Below are 26302 nucleotides of genomic sequence, written 5' to 3' on the forward strand. Positions count from 1 at the left end.
AAAAAAAAAAAATAAGATTAATTTATGTATGTATGTATGTATAGATATTTGTTTGTGTGTATGTGTGTGTGGGGGCACGATTTTGTTCACCCTGTTTGAAGCTTAATTCCTGTGCTTTTTGTCGAAAATTTCTGAAATTTTGCAGGGAGGTTTGTTTATTGGTGGGATTGATGCTATTAAATTTTGGTAGTTAAAGGTTGATGGGATGTGAGATAATGGGGGTCATGTGTATCATTTTTAATAGGGTTGATGATTTTACTCATTATTAGCATTTACAATTTTTTATAAAACTCATCCCTCAAAATTAAGCTTTTTGCTTTTTATAATAGATAAAAATATAAAGTTTTTCTAATAAAATATGATAACAGATAGTGCCACCAAAATTTTAAATTTTGCCAGGAAAATTGAGCAACTCATTGCTGGTTTATTGAATATTTTGTTTTCCAAATGTGGTTGTAGTTTGTATGCCAATGTGTGGTTGAAGATGATAGTGATGATGATGGAAAAAAGATAAGTTCTTTCAGTATTGATAGGAATGCCTGATGTTTCACTTAGTGGTGATGAAATGCCATTCTGAGTTAATATAACCAAAGTATATTAAAGAAACAAGTAGCGCACCTTGAATAACTCCAGTGAAAATTTTAATAGACTAAAAATATTTTTACCCTACTTTTATGGGTTTCTCAGTTGGAACAACAGATATTTAAATGGAAAAGAATACAAAAGAAAACATTGTTAAACAAATAGAACACACCATCCAATGCCAAATATTATCAGGCTAGAAACGGCTATAATATTAATAATTTATAAGGCAGTTAGGCCCTAGAGTTAGGCGTTAGGTGCCATCTCTTGATAAATTTAATAATTATACTTTTAAATAATTTAGAACTACTGGAAAAAAGAATCGGCCTGGAGCAGGACTCGAACCCGCAACTCCTGCTTACCATGTAGATGCGTTGCCAATTAGATAGCCCGATAATATTCAGCATTGGTTGGTGTGTAGCTTTATAATATATCAGGTTTAGTGATGATGTTTGTTTAAGAATATAACATGTGTAAAATTCAAACTCAATAGAAATAAGAAGTAAAATAAACATAAAAATAAAAAAATATATAAAAAACGTTATAGGACCAAGCAAAAGTTAGTTTATACAGTATAATGATTTCCATGCTATTGATAGAGTTGGCATTCCTGTAGTTGATATCACTTTTTATTTACTCTAAAAGTTTCTAGAATCTCTCAAGTATTTGAGTAAGTGATGCTTTCCTTGGAGGGCCTAATGATTCTATCCTCATCCTACAGTGAAGAGCAGAATTATAAGCCAGTGTAATTTTAAAAAAAATCTGTTGAATTATTTAGAATATATGGATAAAATTTTACATAATTATTTAATGTTGTCTTCTAATGATTTACATCAAATAATATTAATCTATTAATCCAAACATTAATTATGCAAAAACAGCTATTTCATAATTTGTATGTCTTGAGCTGCATTAGGCCCTCCAAGAAATAATGCAAAAAGTCTTTTAATTAGCATATTCTGCAAAAAGCAGGATTTTAGGATAGAGGTGAGCAAACATATTGTTTTGTTCTAGCAGTTAAAAAAATATAAATAAATAAATAACTAAATTGCCGGATGGTACATGAGTTCTGGACATGTTTGTCCCATAAACTTCTTGTTATACCTTTGCCACTTTGCCTTGCCTGAACTGTTGCACCTTTCTCAGATCTCTCTTCAGCAGCATCTATAGTATAAGAGCTTTAATTTGATACCTGTCTCATAGTTTGAGTAAACAGCAGGGCTAAAAATAAGTCTTGCAGACTCATATCCTCTTTTAATTAATATATAGATTATTTATTTTTTATTTCTGTGGAGTTTAAATTTTACACATATTCTGTTTTTTAAATGGTTTTTTGATAAGTTTTTTTTAATTTTTGCTGTTCTAACTGATGATGAAATATATGAGAAGGTTGAAAAAAAATTATTTTTCCTTTCCTATTAAAATTTATTGCTGAAGTTGTCCAAGGTATGCTGCTTATTTCATATGGATACTTATCTAGTTTCAGTAATTTCTATATTTCAAAGTATATTTTAACTTCTATGCATTTGGAGCTAGAACTGTTTTTAAGATGACCAAGACAAAACCTTTCGCACTTGTTTCTAGATGTTTATACACGAATACAAATGTTTTAGGCCTTCTTAATAGGCCTTCTTCAGCCATTGTCAAACTAAATAATGTAAAACTTTCTACAAAATAGTATTGGTGCTTCAAATAAAAATTTGATTTTTAGTTGATACGTTAATAAAATATAGAAATCTAATTGCATAAATTTATCAAATGACAGATTAAAAATATTGCATTTGACAAAGGTATAATGTATCTATTTTCTTAAAATACAATTTTCATACAATGCATTTATAATGCAGTTTCACAGTATAAAAGCACAATGTTTTCACATAAAAATTTTGAGAATTTTATAAAAGTCTTTTCATATTAAAACTATGTGCTTACTACTTATTTCTTTTAAATAATGAACTTTAACCAACATTAATTTAAGTTTTTCTTCATCTGTACTATAAATATATAGCATTAAAATTATAATATTAATCATACAAAATGTATTTTTATTTTGTATATATCAGTTCCCAAGATAAGATTGATAACTTTCAAATTTTACTGCTAAGGCACTGTCATTGTTTGTAGCCTGGGTCATTTTACCATATCAATATCTCATTTCCCATAGCTCTAGTTCTCTTTGTTCAAAAGTTATTTGTGTGACTTAGGACTGTATCATATACACTATATACAAACATAAAATAAATTAACTCAGTTTTGATAGTCAAACATATTTAAAAATAAGACTAAACTATATTCTGTACTTTAATTAATTAATTTAGCTCAATTCTAGTCTATGAATAAAATAGCTTTTAGATATGGTTGGATGTTAAGATTTTATGAAGATTATTAAAATATCAATGGTTACTATTTTATATTGTTGGAAATAAAAGTAATATTTTATGTAATTGACTCTTAATTCAGTCTATATTTTTCAGAAGAATTATAACTATATTCTGATTTATAATTAAATAATTTTTATAAAATTTATCATTTATTATTAAGAAATGCATTGATGTATAAAATAAATAAGGTTATATTAAGGTCAAAATTAAGGTTTTATTAACAGATAACAAGAGTATCAAGAATGAAACAAAGTACCTATAAGACAAAGCAAACAAATCTGAATTAATAGACCACAAAAATAGTACAAGAGAAAAAATGTTATTCTCCTAACAGGTTTGTTTTCTTGGTAAGATAGAAATCTTGGATCTATTAAATGCCAGAGATAACAGAAAACAGAACACAATATTTTTTGACAAAGTAAACATTGACAAACTTTATGAAATCTAGTAGTTTCTAATTACTTGATTTTGCTATCTAATGGAGTACGATGGTAACAAATTATGTTTGAAATATAATATTTATTTTAGATATAAAAAAATTATTTAAATTTTCCATTACTGGTTTTGTTGTGGATTTTAAAGAATTAAAATCTATTGGCTTTTTTCTCAGTAACACATCATACAAGGAGCATTTGTTGATATATGTTTTAACAAATGCTTCTTGTGTGGTGTGTTACTGAGAAAAAATCAAATAGCTTTTAATTCTTTAAAAAAATTATTTTCTTTCTAGACATTTCTGTGTAGATTTGATAATGTCTGAAATGGCTAGCTATTTATAAATAAATCTTTATAAATAATTAGTAAAAAAATCAATATGTTTTAATGCTTTATTTTTAAAACTATTTAATAAATAAATTTGTAAATTATAAATATGATTCGACAGCATATAACTATGAACTACACTTGCAGTTCATAGTTATATGCTAAGGGGAACTATGAATTACAGTTATAGTTCATAGTTCCCCTTAGAAGTGACTTTTAACCTTATTTATGTTTAATCAAGTTAGTTAAAATATATTTATAAAAATACTTTTTCATTACAAATCAAAAAAATTTTCTGACATTTTAAAAGTAATATTCTAAAATTAAATCTTATTTATCATCATATGTTTATGTTAAAATTCAATGAATATTTTATTTTCAAGTTTCATAAAGTAGATATAATATTTTTACTACTACATTACAATATACTGTAGAAAATTATATCATACTAATTTACATAACACAGAATAACTTTTTTTTTTACAAATTAAATAATTATTGAACAAACATTAATATTTTTTAACAAACATTAATATTTTTTATTCAATTTTTAAAATACATAGATATGTATTAACAAATGTTATTGTAAGAATTGAGATAGAGTATACTACCATATACCGTATTCCTTCCCCACAGCATGGAAGTCTTTTTTCAAAGTATAAACTTACTTTCTTCTCCCCCTCCCTTATGTTGTTCCCCTTTTTCACATATTTATGGCAATCCCCATTGTTTCAAAGGCAGTGGGAGTAGTTAGCTTGAAGATGCCCGTTCAATGCAGGCAAAAATGTTAGCACTTCCCAACTTTTTGCTGGTTATTTGGTTTTTTGTAGCTTTGTATCTACCATATTTGTTTCCTTGGTTTAGGGGAATTGTTATTTTTCAAAAATAATCATTTCATTTACAAAATTTTCCAAGAGAACAAAACAAAAGATAATTCATTTTGTAATGAAGTTAAGTTTCAAATGATTAAACTGGTTTAATTTNTTTCAAAAATAATCATTTCATTTACAAAATTTTCCAAGAGAACAAAACAAAAGATAATTCATTTTGTAATGAAGTTAAGTTTCAAATGATTAAACTGGTTTAATTTTAGGAATGCTTGGTTTCAGAATTATGATTCATTCTATTATGTTTTAGGATTTTTTCATTATTTCTTTAGTATAGTAACTAGATAATCATATCATATATTATTTTATTAAAATGTTTATTCATTATTAAAGCAACCAAGATGCATAAAAATGCATCAAATACATAACCAAGATTTGATTGTACAGTTGATATTTGAATAGGAAAGTAAAGATTAGCTTACTACTAATAATCATATTGTGCATAAACTGGAGAAAAATGCTTAATTTTTTACAAAAATGCATAAAGTATATGTTGACATATACTTTTAGAAAGATACCTAATATTCACTGTTAGGTTGCAAAAAAAATAGGTCACCATACTTTATTTGGGACTACTTTTTACTTGTTATGTCTACTTCTTGAGGAATTTTCAATTTCTCAACTTTTTACACTGGCAATATGTTTCTACAGTTCTGTTATCTAATGATTGTCAGTTATTCAAGTTTCCAATTTTCCTAGCATGGTTAAAAAGTTGAAAATGGTCATTTTTAGTACTTAGAATCCATGGAATTTGTTGAGTTTCAGTAGAAATCAGTTGACTAAAATTACATCCAAAGTACAAAACAGTTAAGAAAGCCATGTCCTTCACAAGGACAAACTTTAGCAGAAGCTTCAAAAACTCCAGCAACTAAAGAAATTGTGGTTATCACTTACAAATGCTTTTGCTGTCTATGGAATATTCCTTCATGTATTTTGGAATTATACTGTGAGCATGAATATCAAAGTATATTTCAGATGGTGTTTTGCTATCAGGGAAGCTATCTCATGCAAATACCTGAGTAAAATAGGAAGAAAAGAAATTCAAAAAGCTCATAATATTTTAAATGGAAAAGATTTCCACTTTGAGGTGGTCATTAAAAATGAAAAAGTTGTGAACACAATTATTTTTTTTTTCCCCCCCCCAAAAGACACTGTGGCCAGGTTGGCCTTTTACAAGCATCTTAACAGCAAATCAACAATTTTATCACTAAGAACCAATATCACTACAAAGTTTGCCAATAAATTCAAAAATTCAATACTGATGCCATCATAGTTTTAGTTCTGAAATCATGTGAGGTAGTAGAAATAAAATTATCAAATTTTTTTATTTTGTAACTGATAGTATGCTCCATATGGCGACAACACAACAAAAGCTGAAGGCAGTTATAGATGATATATGTATGATGTAGCATCTAACTTTTCAGGAATTATTTAACTTACAAATTTTTAACATCCTTTAAGCTTCAGTACATCAGATTTACTATTTTATATAATCAGAATAGGAAAAATCTGTTATGCAATCAAAAATGCATAATTTAAGTGAAATTAATGCATAAAAAGTCATTCATATGTGTGTTGTAAACAAGATTATTATATTTTAAATTTATTTTAAAAATTTATGTATACAGATTCATTTATATTAAATTATCAATACCTGTATGAGATTGCTAACTTTGAACTGTAAAAAAATTTTATAAAACTAGAATTGCACATGATATTGACCTGTTGATGTCTGAGGATACGCCACAAGAAGATGAAAAAGAAAAATTTACATTGGAAAATAATGCGGTAAGTTATTTTAATATTAAAAGTAGTAAATTATCGAAAAATATCCTTATTCAAAGTAAGATTTACATTTAAATGTAAACTGGATAAACAAAAGTTAATGCTTTCATTTGTAAAAGAGGTCAATTCTTCATTTTTGTGACAAACTATATTTGGAAGATGTGTCCTAGTAAAAAGTTGTGCCAGTTCTAATTTTTGATATTTTCAAATTCTCACTTTTTTAAACATACAAGTTGAATTTACCATAAGGTAAACTTTTATTTTTTAAAACTGGAAACATTTGAAGTAGGAAAATTAGTTTAATTTTAAAATTTTTGTTTTATTTAACATTCATTTAAGGAAGTGCTTTTAAAATATTTCATTGTTGAAGTTTATAATTAATTTTTTTTTAAATGATCTGGAAAGAGTTCAGTTATTATAATTGAATTGTAAATTATTTGACATAATATACAATAAAATTATGCAGTTTATGAAAAACAAATTTAATTCAATAGTGTTTTTTACCTAAGAATTGTATGTGAATTTTATATCACAATAAGTGTTGACATTAAATAAATATAACACAATAACACAGTTGTGGTTTATAAATATATAAAGATTTCTTTCACAAAATAATTGAATTATTTTTATTAATGAATTAATTTGAGGAAAATTAATTATTTTTCTTTATTTTACTTATGTAAAAGGGTTGTGTAGTTAAAATGATAAACAATAAATGAATGAAAGGAATTTATTTAACAATTTTTTCAATGTTTATAATTTTAATTTTCTATTTCAATTTTCCATATTCTGTTAAATGTTTGAGACAAATGAATTAAAGTAGAAAATCTAATAATTAACCTTATCTGATCTAATCTAATTTTTCTTCATATATTCTAATTTTTTTTTACTAGAATCTAATAATACAGAGATTTACACGTGAATTTTATTAAAATCAGAAAATTAAACTACTAGGACAAAGCCATGAAAACTTCCTCATTAAAGTTTAGTTGCACTTGTTTCATTGTTTTAATTTTGGACTGAATAGATAAATGTATTTCACTTACAAATCATACAAACATGATTTATATTTGATTTTCTATAATTCAAAAAAATAGTAAAATTAGCTGTTTTAAAAGAGTTAAGTAACTTGTTACTTCTCTAAATGTTTTCAGAATTCAATATCCTATTTGAAAAGATAATTCAAAAACAGTAACTTACTTGTTAATTAAAAAAAACATGAAGTAATGTTGATTTTTATTTACAAATTTTTCTCAATTTTTTCAGAAAATCTAAACTAATTTTTTAAAATTATTAGAAAATCCCTAAAATTGTAAAAATCTAACCATATAGTCACTATATTTTGAAAAACTATTTTTCAAAATATAGTGACTATATGGTTAGATTTTTACAATTTTAAGGATTTTCTAATGGATTTTTGTGGTTCAAAAATTTATTGAAAACTTTTGAGAAGTGCAAATTTTTCATAAGTTATTGATTTATCATCATGTTTTTATGTCAAAACATATAAATTTTTAAAATGGACTACTACAGACATAACACTTGTAAAAAAGGTTTCGTGGATTATTATATAAATTTTATTTTAAAAAAAGAATAAATTTAGCTGAAACAAAGTTATTTTATTATATTGCTACTAATTTCCAATTTACATCACATTGTGAAAATTGAAAAGTTATCATTTTATGATAACATGTAAAGATACAAAATACATATTCTTGAAAATATTTAATGTGTGATTATTTTACAATATATTTACTAAATTGTTGCTTTTGTCTTTTCAAATATTTAAAGCAATACATCAGTTTTAAGAAAAAATGAATTTATAAAAAATTGAGTCCTTATATATAAAATGTAATCAATTTGTTTAATGAGCTGCAATTTTAATAGAGCAAAAAAAAAAACAGCTTTATCAATTTAGATTTATCAAAAGCAACATTTGCTTTCAAAATTCTTTTTAATAATTTGTACATATTATGATTATTTGAATGAATTATTTAAATCTGAAATTCCTTCTTTTGGCTAAATTCTTAGTTTCTCATATTAAATTGCTATATTTTCCATGCTGTGAACTTTCAAATTTTTACACTTAAATTATTTTAAAAATTACATTAGGATATTGCCTAATTGTGTACAACAATGCTGCTAACAAGACAAAATCACTGTTATGGGTGAAAATAATTTTTTAGTGTGAGATTTTTATTATAATGAGAATTTTATAACTTTTGGACAGTTTTTTTCCTTTATTTTAAGACTAAAATATATACCAAAAGGGGTGAGGGGTATCAAAACTTGGATGGTTATTTTTCATTTTAATGAGTTTGCCACTAGAATTATTAGCAAAATTTTTTTACACACTGAATAATATGTTAAAATTAAAATGGTCTTACAAAGTAATTTAAACTTTTCTTTTATATTTTTTAATGATCTTACTTTAGGATTCTAAACAAAATTCCATGATCAATGGAAATTCACAAAATGGAGAACGTCGCAGGCGAAGATTACCTGTGATCCCTGTTGATAAAAAACGTAAATAGCTATTTCATAATGAATATAATTTATTCGATTTAATTTTACCATATTGATATTTAAGTAAAGATTTAATTAAAATTTTTTTTTAATATTTATTTATTATTTATTTGATATAATCAACATTAGGGTTTCTCATTTCCCAGTCTTTTGCTTGTCCTGGGATTTTGGTAAAAAAGTGAACTGTTTCCTGGGATCCTGGGTAATCCCAGGATAGAATTAATTATTTTAAGATATACAAAATATCTTGAAATCAAATGATATAATTATTTTTTATTTTTTAAAGTACTTTAATATGTTCTGCAACCTGCAAAATCATATTAATAATGCTGTGTAAGATATTGAGATATATCTTTGAATTACGTAGAAATTTTCACAAATAGAAAACATTTATTAAAGTTTGCTGGAAACTGCTTACAACAAAAATGCCTATGAATTGAGTTGAGAATTTAAAGAAAAAAATAAACTTAGATCAAACTTCTAAGTTAGAAGGAAATTTTCGTTTTTTAAATAAAACTAACAAAAAATTTACAATAATATTTTGTATTAAGATTTTAAAAAGCAAAGATGATCAATACATCAATCACTCAATCTGATTCTTATTTTAATAATGAAAAGTCCTGCTACCGAGAATGACCTTTCTGATTCAATTGATGTGAGTGGAATCATGTTTAATGCATTTAACAGAAGATAGATTTTATGTGTTTTTCACTTGTAGCCTGGAAGATTTCTAGTTCATTTTTGAGATTGTAGTACTACTTTTGCTGTCTAGTATTCTTGATTTGTCTACCTCAGCTGCTTTAATAGAAACATGAAGCTTAGAGCTCAATAATTTGGCAGTTCGTTTGGCTTTAATAATCAGGTTTATGAAGAAAAAATTCATACTTGCAGACTTCATAATTGTTTATATCTTGGCCAATTTGCACAACCTGGCATTACCAGTTATTGAAGCTGCTGGGTATGGTTAAAAATTAAGACAGCATAAGAACAATTATTCCAGATATTACAGATTCTGTGACAAGTAAAGAATTTTAAGATTTCTGCCACAAATAGGCTACATATTAATTATTGACCATTTGCCATAATGAGCAAAAATGCCATGCCATAATGAGCAAAAATTTAATAAGTAGGTTTCAAATTAATAAATACAAAAATATATTCTGACAGTTTGAATTAATTATACTTTCTATTTCCAAAATTTCTTCAACCTTAACACAAAATAAGAAAAAAGTGAACTTTTAAGAAATTTTCAGAATTTTCTGGGTTAAAAAAACAACCGGGATCCTGTTTGAGAAACCCTAATCAACATAATATATGGAAAAGTAGAAGTAACTACACAATTTTTAAGATTTTAAAATCAAGGTTTATTTTAGAATTTTTTCTAATTTATTTCAGATCAAAATGTAGGAAATTAAGTTTTATATTTTTAAAATGAATATGTTTATTCAGCTCTCAGTAGATTATGTCAACAACCTAAAACACTTTCTCAAGAAATTCAAGAACAGGAGCAAGAAAATAATCCAGGACTCTTATTGCATCAGATATCTCATAATTTATATTTGCAAGTTGATACTTCAGGAGGACAAACAAAAACATCTCTCAGGTATTAATCAATTTTAAGTAGTTTCTAATAATTTCATTAGTATTATAAATTGAAAATGAAACATAATAGCTTTACTAAAAAGTTATTTGTAAATTTAATTCATTTGAAATTCATTCTGAAATGATTTAATTAAGATTTTTGTACTTAAATACAAATGTTTAAATTTAAATAAAACAGAAACTACAAGTTTTACGTGTTTGATAGGAAAATATGGTAAAACTTTGCTTCATGGCTCCTTACTTATGTGGCCAAGATAGTTTTCTAGAGTGACATTTATTTCCATTTACGTGGCCAACAATGCAGGAAAATCCCACATACGTAAATGCAGCATATTGTTTAAAGCACTTTGAATTGAGCTTTGTTGCTATAGTTGTATAACAAATTTGAGATTTCTGAGATAATGATCAAATAAAATAAATCTTTATTTGCACCAAACAAATTAAATTTAATCTTCAGAATTTAATAAGATGAAAGACAATTATGTATTTCAATAATTTTATACAAAATTTGATTATCTTTTCTAAAATATAACTATGTAAATCAGTGATGTTACTGATAAGTTGCATACTCTTAACCTCCAGCATAGGGTAAGAGTATGCATTGGAATCTTATTTTTTTAAATTTCTTGTCAAAACTATGCTTGTTTTTTCTGTCTAATATAGTCAACTGGAAATATGTATAAATGATGTATATTCAGACAAAAATGTATTCTGATTAAACAATAAACACTTGAGTAATGCAAAAAATAACATAAGGTGCATACTCTTTTGCTCCTCTCCTCTACCCTTGTATTATATTTAAAGTAATCTAAAATGTATTACTTTATACAACTATACTTTTTAGTTTGTGTTTCCAGAACTTGTTTTTAAAATTATGAAATTTTTTAATTGTTCTCAATAAATAGTTAGATTTTAATCATATTTATTTAAGACAGACAAGATTAGCATTAAATGAACTAGATAGCCAGTTAATTAAAACTAAAAATAATAATAAAATAATTAAAATTCTGGGCTTTATACCAAAATCAAAACAAATATTAAAAATAAAATCAAAATTTATTCATTTAAACTAAAATTAAAATCAAATCAATTGAAACAATATTTTGAAAAGTGTGGATAAAGTACTGTCTTGATTGATTTGGTTATTTCATCCTGGCAGTTAGAGTTAAGTCTCTTTATTTATATCACTTATTTATAAAGTGTTAGTTTTGATTTTGGCAGTGACAGAACATTTTGCTTTTAATATATATATATAGAGAGAGATTTTTAAAAAGTTTTCATTTTAGGTATTATCATAAAAATGGCCAATCAGAAGATTCAAGTCCAGATGAATTGCATTTATTAGCTAGTAGACTAAGTTTAGATGTTGACAGTGGAAACTCCAGTGCACACAGTCCAGATGGAGTAAAATCTACTTCTCCAGTTAATGGTAATTTATATATATTATGCTAATTTATTTTATTAAAAACTAGCTAATATACAGTACCTAGTGATGCTCAGGTTAACTTATAAAAACACATTAATGTTTTTGTTGAAAGTATCATTAAGTTTTACATCAGAATCAATGAATGAAATTATTTTATATAATTGGTATTTGGGCAAAGAGACACTGATTAAATAGTAATAACAACACAGTTGATTTTATCCATTTTCACATTATTTAAGTCAAGTATTCTTAATAATAATAATTTTTTTTATTAATTTACTATTTCTAAAATGGAAGCAATTGATACTTTTCTATGAACAGTAATGTTTATAATGCTCTTTGGATCTAATAAACTACTGTACAGATCTTTACAATTTACACATTTTACAAAGCATATATGATTTCTGGCCTTGATCCTTACTTTTAATTAATTCATTCTCAAAAAAAAAGTTTTGCAAAGAACAATAACATTCACTTTTCTTGCTCTCTGCTAGAAGCAGTACCATCAACTTCAATTACTGTCTTTTCACAATAATTTATTCTTACAAACTTCCTTTACTTTATTTACTTCTAATGACAGCATGAATGGTATTTTTATTAATTCATAGTATTAACAAAAAACTTTATGAATTTTTTTTATATTTAACTTTATAGTGTTAACTTCTCAAAGTGATTTTACAGCATTGTAATTTTCTATATTGAATGGTTCATTTAGAAGTACAGTACATGTTCTTCAATGAAAAATGATCACTTTACTGTTTGTGTTTGATAAAAAAAATTTTTTACAGTAGATACCTGTAGAATATCTAATGTATTCTAATATAATAAACTATGCAAACTAGACTTTTATATTGATTTGCATGTTTTATGCATTAGGATGTCTGTCAAAATCATCATCGTCAACAAGCACATTCAGTTTAACACCATCTGGTAGTAAACTGCATCTTCATGATGCAACACACAGAGGACTTTATAAATTTATTCCACGCCACACAGATGAAGTAGAAATAGACATTGGTGATCCTGTATATGTACAGAAAGAAGCAGAAGATTTTTGGTGTGAAGGTTGTATAATTTATTTATTAAAAATTTCTATTTATAACAACAATTATTTAATAATGTGCATATCTACTTAAACAGGTATAAATTTAAGAACATCTAAAAGTGGAATATTTCCCAGTGCATACGTTACAGATATTGATTACAATGATTTTGGATCTGGTAAATTTTTAGTAGTAATTTAATTTTTGATATTTTATTCAATAGTTATAATTTATTTTGTCAAACTCTTTGTATAGAAAATTCTAGATCCAAAAAAGAACGATATCTAGTTGATTTTCTTGGATCCATTGAAGTAACCTCACATAAAGGAAATGATGTATTATGTCATGCTGTACAGAAAGTAAGTTTACCCTTATTTTTACATATAATAATATAGTACCTTTACTTTTAATTCCTTAGATATTTCAAAATACTGAATGCTTGTTTGGATATTAGCAAATAAGAAAATTTTCATAAAACGAATTTTGATGAGTAAGTGAAACCCTTTTCTAAGAGATCAAAAGAAATTAAATAAATATAATTTATTTATAACTCATATTTGTTGCAATCTATATAAATAAAAATATAATGTCCATTTGTTCCTAATTGCTAATCTCTGAAAGTTCTTCACCGATTGCTTTGAAATTTTCACACAACATTCCATTCGAATATGGGCGTGTTTTTATATAATATATATGTCGAAATTCCTTCCCCTGCAAGTTAATAACAAAAATGTTATTTTTTAATGAAATCTCAAAACAGATGGCACCACATACAATTTTAAATGGTACTAGTGTGTCTTAGTTTTTCTTAAACAAATATTTTTCACCTGGAAGATTATGAAATATTTAGCTATAAAAGTTTGAAAATTAATTAATTTGTAATTACAATTCCATATTTTTTTGTTGACTATTGCCATATAGTTCAAGAGACATTTCTGAGAATGAAACTTCGGTTGGAGACATTAAACTTACAGGAGATGCGCTCTCTTAATGACATTTTCTCATGATCCAACTATGTGGTAAGAGTGGGGATACTACTGCATACATTTTATTCAGAAAAATATTACTTATTGTACACTAAGAAGGGATTTTTCAAAATTCCCTCACAAGGGAAGTGCTATACATTTATAATAGATACATTTCGAGCCACTGCAATGCATGGCCTGGTCTGCTAGTTTAAAATATTTAAATTATCAAATAATAGTCTAAAAAACCAAAAACAAATAAAAGATGACTATTGAATAATAAGTCTTAAAAGAATATATAAAATTAAAAGTGTGGTAGGGCAATGAGCAATTATTTATTGTGGTGATGTCACAATACTGGGCTGCAATTTTCAATCATATTTTTAGTTGATTTAATTTAAAATATATGCTCTCCACCTGAAATTAGTACTGTAGTGTCTTGTCTCTGTACATCATACTTTTCCTTTAACAATAGAGTCATGCCAGTCATCTATTAACTGCTTTTAGGGAAAAAGTTTTGAATTGAAATAACAGGACTTTCATGAATTGGGGCCTCTTGCCCCTAAGGTTTTTGGTCTCGACATTATAAGTTGATGTAGCAAAAGTATTTATTGAATGGCAAGTCTCATTATTCATATTTGCAGGATATCAAATAGTATCAGTCTCACATGTAAAATGCAAATGAAACATTTACTATTATATTAAAAGGCAAACTGGATTATACAGCACTTAAAATACTTGTGCTTTCTGGAATGCAATATTCTTAGATAAAGATCGAATCATCCATATTTGATAATTGTTTTCAAATACAAAATGTTTGTAATCAGAGTAATAAACTAGTAATGGTGATAAGGGTATTATTTAGACATTCATCCAAAATAGCAGTGAAGTTATAAATCTTATAATACCTAAATTTTATTTAAAATAAATCTAGACAAAGATTTTTAATAATTATTGTTGGGACTTTTGAAATACATTAAGACCCTGCTTAATGCTGCCTCAATTAACACTGATTCAATATAACATGGTCTGCTCAAAGCCTTAAAAAAAAGCTCAAAATTTACACTGATTTTAAATTATTGTGGCATTTCATTGATTCGTATATAATATGATTATTTACGAACATGAACCAATCAGCAAAAGGTGGCAATTTGTTGTAGCACTGTACTTCCCTTAAATCTGTTTTTGTGCAATTTTGGAAAAAATATAACATCGTGGATGCCATAGGCAATATCATCTTCACTTGGCAAGAATTAACTGACAAATGCATAAACAAAGTGTGGAAGAAGTTATGGCTGAAGGTATCCAAGAATTCTGAACGAGAAGAGTCTATTGCCATATCGTTAGATTGACCAAATTGTCAACCTAATTGATACAGCAGAACTAGGAGATGTAAACAAGCAAGATATTGAGGAGTTACTGCAGGTTTCTGGTGAGAGTCTTACCAACGACAACCTTCAAGAACTGGCAGAACAAGGAATTCATGTAGAACTGGAAAATAGAGATTATGAAAACAAAGAATCCAAAGAATTTCTCTACACATTTCCTTAGTAAAAGTTTGATAATGATAACTGAAATCGTTGGTCAAATTGTAGCGAATAGTCCAGATTTTGAAACAAGTGCAAAAGCAAAACAAATTTCCCTATGTACTCTGTTAAAATAATCTTGTTTAATGCTGTTTCATTTAGTGCTTTGTTGTCTAGGAACACATCCCCATGTTAAGTGGGGTCTTACTGTATTACATTTAAAATTTCCTTAGTGTAATATTTTAAATATTAGTTTTTCTTTTATGAATTGTTTTACAGTATACGCTACATTGATATTTTAAATAATTTAATAAGTTTGAATTTTTATGGTACAAATGAATATAGATATTAATAATAATTGATTATTTCCAACTTAGTCTTTGATAACTTTGATAGATGCAGTTTTTGCACTTTGTTTGCAAATTTTATGTAGATTTGTCTGTTCTTAATTTCAATTTTGTAAATACAGGTTCATATCTAAGGTCATGAATCTCAATAGCATTTGCTGAAGTTGGAATCACATGACATATTTGTCACAAATCACATTTTGGTTAAATGGTGGTCTTAACTGCTTCAAACCAAAATATAACTAATTAAACTTAACAACTATTAGATTTTATTCAATTAATAATGAAACTGTTTGATATTTATACAGTGGTCATAGATAATGTGATGGTGGCACCAGCCTTACACAATCTTCTTTCCCATTTATCTCACCCCCTGAAATATTTCAAGTCTACCTATACTGACCATAATTGGGGTTTCTTTAAATATGAATTGATTGTTCTCCAAGCAATTATACATTTTCACTAAACTTTTTCTGCTTATCAATCAATTTTCAGTAAGATATTTTTAAAATTTAAAATGATTAGTTTGTTTGATGATAAAATGTGCAGATAACATCTATCCTACTAAAACAATGTTCCACTTAGCTCCCCAGAATGAAAATCCTAGTGATGTTACTGACAATGGTGGTTTAACCAACAGCTAATAGGTAAAAATAAAAAGATATTGCTTTTGATGCCAAAAAATATTCAATACACCAGATAGAACATTTTTAATATTTTGAATTAAAAAATAACCCTAATTTAAAGTAAATTTTTCTTATACTTTTTGAGGAAATATTTAATAACTTTTGTAGGTTGCCAAAGCCAGAATGTCAGAAATGGGAATAGTCGTCCCTTATCAGTGCATTTTGGAAATCAGTGATCAAGGACTTCGGATGGTCGATCGAAGCAGATCAGCTGTAAGTTAGTTCTTGTGCAACAAAAGCAATTCTTAATATTTCAGTTGCTTCACTTGAACTTTTATCTTTAGCCTATTCCTGTGCCAATACACGATTACTTTTTTAATCTGAAGAATGTTACATTCTGTGGATATCATCCTTTTGATCATAGGTTATTCCATGTTTTAACATTTTGTATTTTATTACCATATATTTTAATGAGCCTTAAATCTTATTTTTTTTTCCTATAGGTATTTCGGTTTTATTACTAAACATCCTTTACACCAGAGATTTGCATGCCATGTATTTAAAGGAGGAGGTTCTACAAGAGACATTGCTGAAGCAGTTGGGTGAGTAAAAATTAATTAAAACATTCAATTTAATAACACATTATTACAAATATTGTATATCTTAAATTCAGGAGAGCATTTCAGAGATTCTACCAGAAATTTATTGAAACAATATATCCAACTGAAGATATTTACATAGAATAAATCTCATAATTTTGCATTTTGTGTTGTTAGTGTTACGTTGTTGAGATATATCTATTCTTCTGTATAACAAACCTAAAATTTGAAAGGGAAATCATGAAGATTGTCAAGAATATCTCACCATGGAATTCAAATAGTCTTATCTTGGTGCTTCCCTTCTCTAAAACAATGTCAAATTTTTACTTTTGAAATATTCTGAAAATTTTATTATTCATAAAACTCTCAAACCTTTTTCTTTTGGCAGAATGTGAATTTCAAATTATTTAGCATAGAAAAGGATATAAAATAGTAGATAATAAGTTTATGAAGTGTATATAAGTAGAGAATTATTATATAATATAATATAATAATTGCACTTTACTCTGTGATTTAATTTACTCAAAATGAAATGCTTCAAATCAATCATCAGTATTATATATAAATGCTGTGACACTAGTTGTTTAGAAATGTTTAATTGGTTTTTGGTTTTACTTGTAAATAATTTAAGCAATACTTATTGTCTGTTTGTAAAAATAAATTTTTTATTGTTTATTCTGAATTTCAGATGAAAAATAAACTTTAAATCTTTCAGTCGGAATATTTTGTCCTCATTTTTTTTTTCTATGTTTGCTTGAAATTTTAGATTTAGAACAAAAATATTCTGTAATTGCCAATAGAATCAAACACAGACATGATTCAATACAGTTTTATTTTTTTTTATGGGCAGTCTTTTGGATCAATGCAACTACCCTGATGAAGAACTTTGTCAGCAGAACATTGGCAACCCACCACACATGGTTTGAAGCATTGAGTTGCTAGAACCTTTAGGGGCATGTCTTTATTTTCACACGTTCTTGCACAGGCAGGCCCACATTCATCAAACATCAGACCTCGGTCTTCAGGACAAGTAATAGCTAAGAATACAAAATATTTTTGAATAATTAGATTTTCACTTATCAAAATATTTCATACTTACCACAAAGAGTTGCCGATCTCCAATTGAGAACCACTCCAGTTCGAGAACATTCTTGAGAATAAGTAGAAAGAATGTCACAAAGGCAATCATCATTTTCGGAACAGGCACACAAATCATAAACACAGGATGCATGATATAACTCTGGTGGTATTAATTTATGACAAGGAGCAAATAAAGGCCCCTAAATTAGTAATAAATTTTGTTTAAATTCCTATATTAATAATAATTTTTTTTCTGAGGACATTATTATTATATATATTTGACTTAAGAGAATCATATTTTTAAAAAATAAACAAATGTTATGCATTATATAGATTATCTGATTAATACTTGTTCAATTTTTTAATAAGATGTTAAATCTATCACCAAGGAATCCTGTCAATAATTGACCTGAAAATCTCAACCCCATCCTTGCAGTCTTAAAAATTAAATAATGTTATCATAAACAAGTGACATTACTTAATTTTTAAGATTTAGAACATCCTATATTGTGTGTGTAATATATATATATATAATGCCACTTATTGAGCAAACATTCCAATTTCAAATGTTATCAAATTGAAGCTAGATTGAAAACCTGACACAGGTTTGTGAAACATGCCAAAAATGTGTGTGTTGAGGTTTGTTAATCAATGTCTGGCTTGTGATAATAATAATATTATTATTATTATTATAATTAAGGAGGACTTGAAATTGGATTAAGGATTAAAGAGCATCAATATAGTGTGTAAAAGGACTTTGCAATACAGTACTATCCCAGACGTCACAAACTGAAGGCTCTGTGGTAAAATGGGATGGAGGTAGATATAATTAAGACTTTACACTCCCCAAAATTGAATTACAGTAGAGCGTTGTTTATCTGAATCAATTGGGGACTGAGGTTGTTCGGATAACTGATTATGTATGAAAAAATATATTAACTCCTTAATGACCACCTGTTATTAATTATGATGTAATTAAGCATAAAAAATACTTAAAACTGAAAAGAAAAAACTAAAGAAATGCGTTAATTTTGAAGAAAAAGCTCCAAATTTTATTTTCCTTTGCATCACCTTTCTGTGAAATTTAACACCGATGAGTCATTGTTTACACAGCTGGATGACCTTGTGAACAGCTGGAGTTGGATTTCCCGGGGCATTCTCAGACCTTTCGAGAGGACAAGGGTTTAAAGTAGAGTGAATACTAGCTGGCCGTATATTTTAAAAAATTAAGATTTTAGTTGAGATTTCTGACCCCCCCTAATTAATTAAATTTATATATAATAAAATCGATTAATTAAAAAAATTAAAAAACTATCAGAGATCGTTTTTGACATCAGAAACTAGCTTTAAATAACTTTACCGAAGGAAAATCCGTGCACTACAACTTAGGAACCATGAAATAAATTTGATAAAAAACTCCCATTAAAAAACAATTAAGCCTTAATCCTATCCCATGTTGAAATTTTTCTCTGTTGCATGTCGCTTCGTCTATGTTAAGCCTAACATAAACTTTTTAAAATAATAATTGTGGCTATTGTATCATTAAAAATTATTTCTTTATTTTTTACAAACAAAATAAATATGTTGAAAAATATAAAAACCAAAAAATATATACAGTGGTGCCTCGTATAGTGTACTTAATCCGTTCCAGGTGCACGTCCATTATGCGAAATGTATTTTTCCATAGAAATACATGCTAAAACATAATTTGTTCCACAGCATAAAATAACCATACTGTACCATAAAAAAATGAAAATGGAGCAGTCACCAATTATGCCGGGTAGTCAGATGTTGTGAGGAGGAGGTGGAAGAACACTTTCTTCATACATTCATAGATACAGACTTTTTACACATTGCAGCAGGTCTTTTTTTATTGTTTTTTAATCGGAGCCAGATTCAGGGGAGGCTACTGGAGCTTGCAGGGTCAACTCCTCTTGTTCCATTCTTTGTTTTTTGCCTGCTGGCTTCTTGAAAAACATGTCCAAGATGTTCTGTTTCTCTCTCTTCTTCAACACCTGTCGAAAATGACGGGCAAGGGTGTCATTGTAGAGATCATTCATCCTGTTGGCCTCAGCTCTGTTTGGATAATGAGTGTTGGTAAACTCCTGAACCTCTTTCCCATTTGACAAGAAAGTTTTTGTCAACTTTCACTCCTTCTGATGATTTCTTGCTTTGTTTCAATTGAAATCGCCTTTCTGTTTTTTTTTTAGAAGCCATGATTTGCACAACACTTAAATAAATGTAAATACCCTGCACTGAGGAGATGTACGTAATAAACAAGGGAGCAAGCCGAATCCCAACGGGAGCTCTGCTATTTTTATAATATATTAGTACAGTATTATTAGAATATATTATTAGTATATCTGAAATACAGATTGTCATTGGCAACGGCAAAAGTGTGGAAACATCATTCGCACTTGTTTGCAGAAAGTCCGTTGTTTGCAGCCAGTCCGTTATACGAGGCACCACTGTACTTTAGAAGTTGATCTAGTATCAAAATGTTCGATTCAGCATGACACACACTCCTCAGAAAAACACACAAAAGTGCCAGTGCTGCCAGCTAAAACACACATACACCAAAAAAAAAAATATTGGAGTAGCTCAAGATATAGCCAAAGATTGCAGCGCCACAGCACTAGTAAAAATTTAAATTTGCCGAATGGAATGCTTTCGGTTAAGACATTTCGGATAAACGACGCTCTACTGTATCTTCCAAACTGTTCTCTTTTTGCAATGAATTTCCATGCTGCTGATATATGTTTTAATCTAAGAGATGAGAAGCTTCTTTATAGACTTTTCTCTTTGACATCTATGCTCGCCTAGTTACCACATTTACAATTCTAGTTTATTTTAGTCTAATAATTCCAACATAAAAGTATTTGAATTTAAATGTAACAATCTATTTTGGAACAGTTTCTAACTGATGATCCAAAAATCAGTTGCCTATGCATTAGGCTAAAATATTAATACATAAGAAAATAAATTTCTCAGCAGCCAAAGATGTTTAGTGATTTTGTAATTAATCCTTATCTTTCTAAAATAAAATTAAAAGATAAATATGACCATTAACAAAAAATATTAAGGAGGATTATCATTGAGTTAAGCTTAGAATTAGTGTATGGTAAATTAATTCTTGAATTACAGGTTAATGCATGCACTAGTTGAATTTTTTTTATAAAACAACTTGGACATATTTAGTTTTATACTCTTGCAATAAGTTTAAAACGGGAGTTTGAGCAAAAATTTTGAAAATAATCTCAATCTTTAATTGTTTGCTTTTTAATAGGCAATTATTATTTTGTTAAGATTTTGTGGTGTTATATTCTACCTCTGTCCTGTTAGCATAAAAACAAAAAATAAATTAAGTGAAAATTTAACTGATAGTTTTTGTATGTGTTTTCTTATTCGATAGGCCCTACTAGCTTTTTTTCTGTGTTATCTATAATGTTTGTGACAGAAGCAACAAATGCAATTTTGAAAAACTGACTTGGTCAGCTGGGATTCTTTGAATTTTTAGTTGGACAAGGAAATAAAAAGAGGATGAGAAGCCTCATTAGTCAGGAGTATAATTTGTATGAATTCATAAGTACAGAACAGATCCATAAAGGATGAAATGGTTGTTTCCAGGTATAATAGTATCTCTCTTTTTTACTGTAATGTCTAGTACATCATACTGTATTCTAAAATGACTAACAAGAAAATACTGGAGTGAAAGTATTCAGAGTTCAGCTTCTAGCTTCTGTTGCTGATTACTTTGTGATCTTCACACTTTTTCATTGGAAAGATGTAGAAATATTTTGAACAACAAAGACTTCTTTTCACTCTAATATTTTTCAAAATAAATACAAAATTTCAGTTTCTTTTGCACATCTCAAATCTTCTGTGACATTGGCTATGTTATTGTTTTTCTGTTTCATATCTGAAGCAATTGCCAACTGCAACTTGGCATCTGTGCAGTTGTCTCTAATTCTTACTCTGTCATGTCAACATTTCATTCATAAAATAATTCAAGAAAAAGTCTTTGCAGAAAGCTCATCTTTACCTAACCTATGTAGTTTAGAGAGAGAGAGACAGATCAATTATGTTTTTGTTCAGATTATACAGAACAAGTTACATAATTAGAGAAAGTTTATACAAAATCAAAACTGTAGATATGCAAGAAATTAGTTATTTCCATCAGTTGAAATCTTGTGTATTCAGAAGTACTATTACTTCTATTATGCAGTCCTTAAGAATTTCACATCTTCATATCCAAGAGTGTTATTTTTCATAAACAGAACATTACTGCAAGTGGACAATAATGAGGATGTTGTTTATATATTATTATTCAATCTAGCTTAAATATCTGCTTCATCTTTAATGTAATGTAATTTTCACTGTTAGAAGTTTTATTGAAATTAATATATGTCAAAATTACAAGTTCTCTGACTTGTCATGTGATTACTAATGTAGCTTGAAACTTCAGTTCAAAGATGTTGAAATTTTTGATTTCATTAGTTTCTTTAGCATCATTTCAAAAGGTACTCATTGTTTAAATCATTAAAGTGTAAGTATTATGAATATTATGGTAGAATTGTTGTTGATAAAATTTCATTACAGAGGAACCTGGTTAACTAAGTCATTTTCTTTCCCAATCATACAACAAATTTGATCAAAGTTCGATTTATCAAAATTGAGATTTACATACAACAAATTTTAATCTTTGTGGCAAAATTTTATTATGACAATTTTATTTGTATTAATAAATAGATAAATTGCAATATTTCACCCTAAAATTGAAAAAAAAAAATTTGTACTAAACACTTTAAGAGTGACAGATCAACCATTTGGTTAAGCATTTTTGAGTTTCTGGACGACACAATGACACATGAAATATTGTACAGATGGTTTATTGGTGATCCATAATTAACTAATGCATAAAATCTTGATTTTTAACTGAATCTCCATAACTCAACCAGGCTCCAAATACGAAATTTGTCGGATAGCAGTAAAGAAAGAAGGAATGATTAGTTCTTTGTTCATTTTTAGCCTAAATTCAGTTAGGCATGCTCAATCCCATCAGAGACACTTTAATACTTCTGTATATCAAAAATGAAGTCATGGACCCTCATTGCAATTAATGGAAAATGGCGAAGTTGTATCAAAATTGGCCCATTAAATTTTGAGAACAACAATTCTGTAAGCCATATAGAAGAGGTTTCACTAAATGCTTTTACATTACCTTTGCCTCAAAAATGTGTGTTATCAAATATATACAATGAAAACTTTAATCATGAATGCCAAAATTCTGTACTAATGACTTATGACATCCATGGGAAGTTACACATTAGCTGACTTTCCAAGAAACAGCCTAAAACATCCATGCCTAAACAACAGCCTAAAAAACCCAATTTACAAATGAAACATTAGAAATTTGTTGATATAAATGTGATTTTATTCACATGTAGCATTTAAATAACACATTTGAATAAATATATCCTATTAGATCTAAAAATTACTATTTCATAAAATTTCTACATGCTATTTTTGAAAATACAGTTCAAGAAGGAGTCCCAAGTTTCATAAGCTGAAATGTATGTATACTGTAGAGGGCTGTTTTCTGGTTTTAATTCTCTAACAACTATATATCAATACCTGTGTCATGTTTTAAGTACTACACTATCTGTCCAAAAGTATCCGGACACCCTCCTAAAGAAGTGGATCTGGTAGGTGATGGTCTCTGATGTGTAACCGAAAGGTATAAAAGTGTTGGTAGTGGTTTGTCAGGTCATATTTATGCGTTTGTGAGACAATGAGTAAGTCAAAGGAGCTTAGTAACTTTGATCATGGCATTATAGTGGGATGCCACCTTTGTGGGAAATCATTTCGTGAAATTTCAGACATTCTACAGAAACCAAAATCCACTGTGGGTGATGTAATTGTGAAGTGAAAAAGTCAAGGCAGTGAAAGTGGAAAAAAATGACGTGACAGGCCGAACAAAATTAGTGAATGCAGCTGTAGAACTCTGAAAAGAGTAGTGAAACAAAATCACACACCCTCGTTGGTTGAAATCATTCAGGAGTTCCAAAGATCATCAGGCATTAGTGTTAGCACCAGGACTGTTCATCAAGAGTTAAAAAACCTGGGATTCCATGGTTGTGCCGCCACTCACAAGCCGAACATCACTCTCCGGTATGTGAAGTGTCGATTGCAATGGTGTAAAGCTCACCGTCATTGGACTGTGGACATGTGGAAAAGTGTTCTTTGGAGTGATGAATCTCGCTTTACAATCTGGCAGTCCAACGGAGGCATCTGGGTTTGGTGGATTCCCAGCGAACGCTTCTTAAATGACTGCATTGTGTTGACTGTAAAGTTTGGTGGTGGCAGCATCGTGTTGTGGGGGTGTTTTTCATGGTTTGGCCTAAATCCCTTAGTTCCTGTGGTTGGAAACATGAACTCTAAGATGTATGTGGACATTCTGGACAATGCTGCTCTCCCAACTCTATGGCAATATTTTGGGGAAGGCCCATTTCTCTTCCAGCAGGATAACTGCTCTATTCACACATCAAGGCATTAGTGCAGGCATGGTTTGACGAAATGGGTGTCCAAAAACAGGACTGGCCTTCTCAGATCCCCGATCTAAATCCCATAGAACACCTTTGGTACGAATTAGGACGCAGATTACGTAGCCAGCCACATCGACCATCCTCACTGCCAGCACTCACTTCAGCTGTGATGGACGCCTGAAAGTCAATTCCGATGGCCACCTATCAAAAATTAGAGGAAAGTCTCCCCAGACGTGTGCAGGCTGTCATTGATGCGAAAGGAAGACCAACATCATATTAATATATGCCTCAGGACTCTCCGAGTCCATACCACTGGGTGTCCGGATACTTTTGGCCAGATAGTGTATCATAGCTTAACATTTCTTTAAAAACACTCAGATAAAGAACACTCCTAACATACAACTGGAATATAGATTAGAATGCTATTATTTTAATTTTGACTGTTATTAATTCAGTGGTACAGTACAAGCCAATCAACACACATTTTTGAAAAATGAAATTGAGTTTCTGGTACAAAATTAATGGTTATTCAAGTCATAGAATTGTTTGCATTATGCATAAAAAATGGTAGATCTCCAGAGAAAAATTCAATCGTGTGATGCATTTCTAATTCAAGTGGGATAATTTTCTCATTTTTTCTTCAACTATAATTCCAAGTTTTATGAATCATACAGACCCAAATAAAGTAATTTAACCCACTTTCATACTTTTTTAATGCCTTAGACCAGTGGTTCCCAATTAGTTTTTCCTGCATACCAATTCAAGAAAGAGCTCAAACTCACGTACCCCTTATAGCAGAAATTCATATTAATCCATACTAATATAAATTCAAAGGTAATTCTGTCTCCCTGTCTGTCTGCCTTACCTTTTCACGTCTGAACCTCTGAACAGGTTTTAATAAAATTTGGCACAGAGATAGCTTACATCTTGGAGATGGACATAGGCTACATTTACTGCGAGAAAACTCGATATAATGTGGGCAGACAGTAAGTAATAAATAGAATAAGCTTTTTTTTTCACATTTATTACCTTTAAAATACAATTCTAATAATAATGAAAATAACATAAGGTTATTTAATTTCAATGCAACAAATGTGCATGATTTTCTTTGCACAACTCTGTAAAATCTGGTTGCTTTTTGGTCAGCTTCAGTCTTGAGTCATCTTCAAGTTGAAATCTGCTCTCGCAGAGGTATGTTGTGCAAAATGGTAGTAAATTATTATCATGTCAGCGAAGCAGCAATAAAATATGATGATTGTACAATTTTTGTTTCTTGTGTAAGAATTTCATTTAGGTATTGTCACAAATGCATTTTTTTGATGAAATTTTGAGAATATTTTTAGTTATAAACGAATTTGTGCATTCGATATCATCATGTTGTAAATTGCCGAATTTTTGATGGTTCACCCATTATATTTTTGATTGCTTCATATCATGCATTTAAATTTTAAATCAACCGACTTTAGATTGCCGCGCATACCCCTAGGGGTACATGTACCACTAATTGGGAACCATTGTCTTAGACAAATCTTCAAAGCAAAATTATTGATATTATGCTTATGATAGGGCAAAACATGAATATAAACATTCACTTATTGTATCTTTCCTTCATACAAAGAC

The 26302-nt window shown here is 28.4% G+C and overlaps 2 protein-coding genes across 7 annotated transcripts in view; one reads left to right on the plus strand and one right to left on the minus strand.

The window, feature by feature from the left end:
* Positions 1–17540, plus strand: part of LOC111637663 (JNK-interacting protein 1-like) — a 36654-nt gene extending 19114 nt beyond the window's left edge. For 5 of the 6 annotated variants that reach the window (XM_023383210.1, XM_023383209.1, XM_023383211.1 and 2 more), the window contains 11 exons: positions 6316–6400; positions 8833–8923; positions 10373–10526; positions 11812–11954; positions 12828–13016; positions 13092–13172; positions 13250–13353; positions 16627–16731; positions 16803–16882; positions 16962–17060; positions 17132–17540. In XM_023383210.1, the coding sequence (XP_023238978.1) occupies positions 6316–6400; positions 8833–8923; positions 10373–10526; positions 11812–11954; positions 12828–13016; positions 13092–13172; positions 13250–13353; positions 16627–16731; positions 16803–16882; positions 16962–17060; positions 17132–17204 (1204 nt within the window). In that variant the 3' untranslated portion in view covers positions 17205–17540. Of the gene's footprint in view, positions 1–3175; positions 3298–6315; positions 6401–8832; positions 8924–10372; positions 10527–11811; positions 11955–12827; positions 13017–13091; positions 13173–13249; positions 13354–16626; positions 16732–16802; positions 16883–16961; positions 17061–17131 lie in introns of those variants that run through there. The other variant, XM_023383213.1, reaches the window with a different exon arrangement.
* Positions 17540–26302, minus strand: part of LOC111637659 — a 46512-nt gene continuing 37749 nt past the window's right edge. Inside the window, exons 51-52 of the mRNA XM_023383206.1 lie at positions 18157–18337; positions 17540–18094 (exon numbers count right to left, since the gene is read on the minus strand). Coding sequence (XP_023238974.1) covers positions 17898–18094; positions 18157–18337 — 378 coding nt within the window. The 3' untranslated portion in view covers positions 17540–17897. The remainder of the gene's footprint in view (positions 18095–18156; positions 18338–26302) is intronic.

The sequence above is a fragment of the Centruroides sculpturatus genome, unplaced genomic scaffold, assembly GCF_000671375.1.
Source record: "Centruroides sculpturatus isolate CEXI.00-Female unplaced genomic scaffold, Cexi_2.0 scaffold1027, whole genome shotgun sequence".
In the NCBI taxonomy this organism is placed as follows: Eukaryota; Metazoa; Arthropoda; class Arachnida; order Scorpiones; family Buthidae; genus Centruroides; species Centruroides sculpturatus.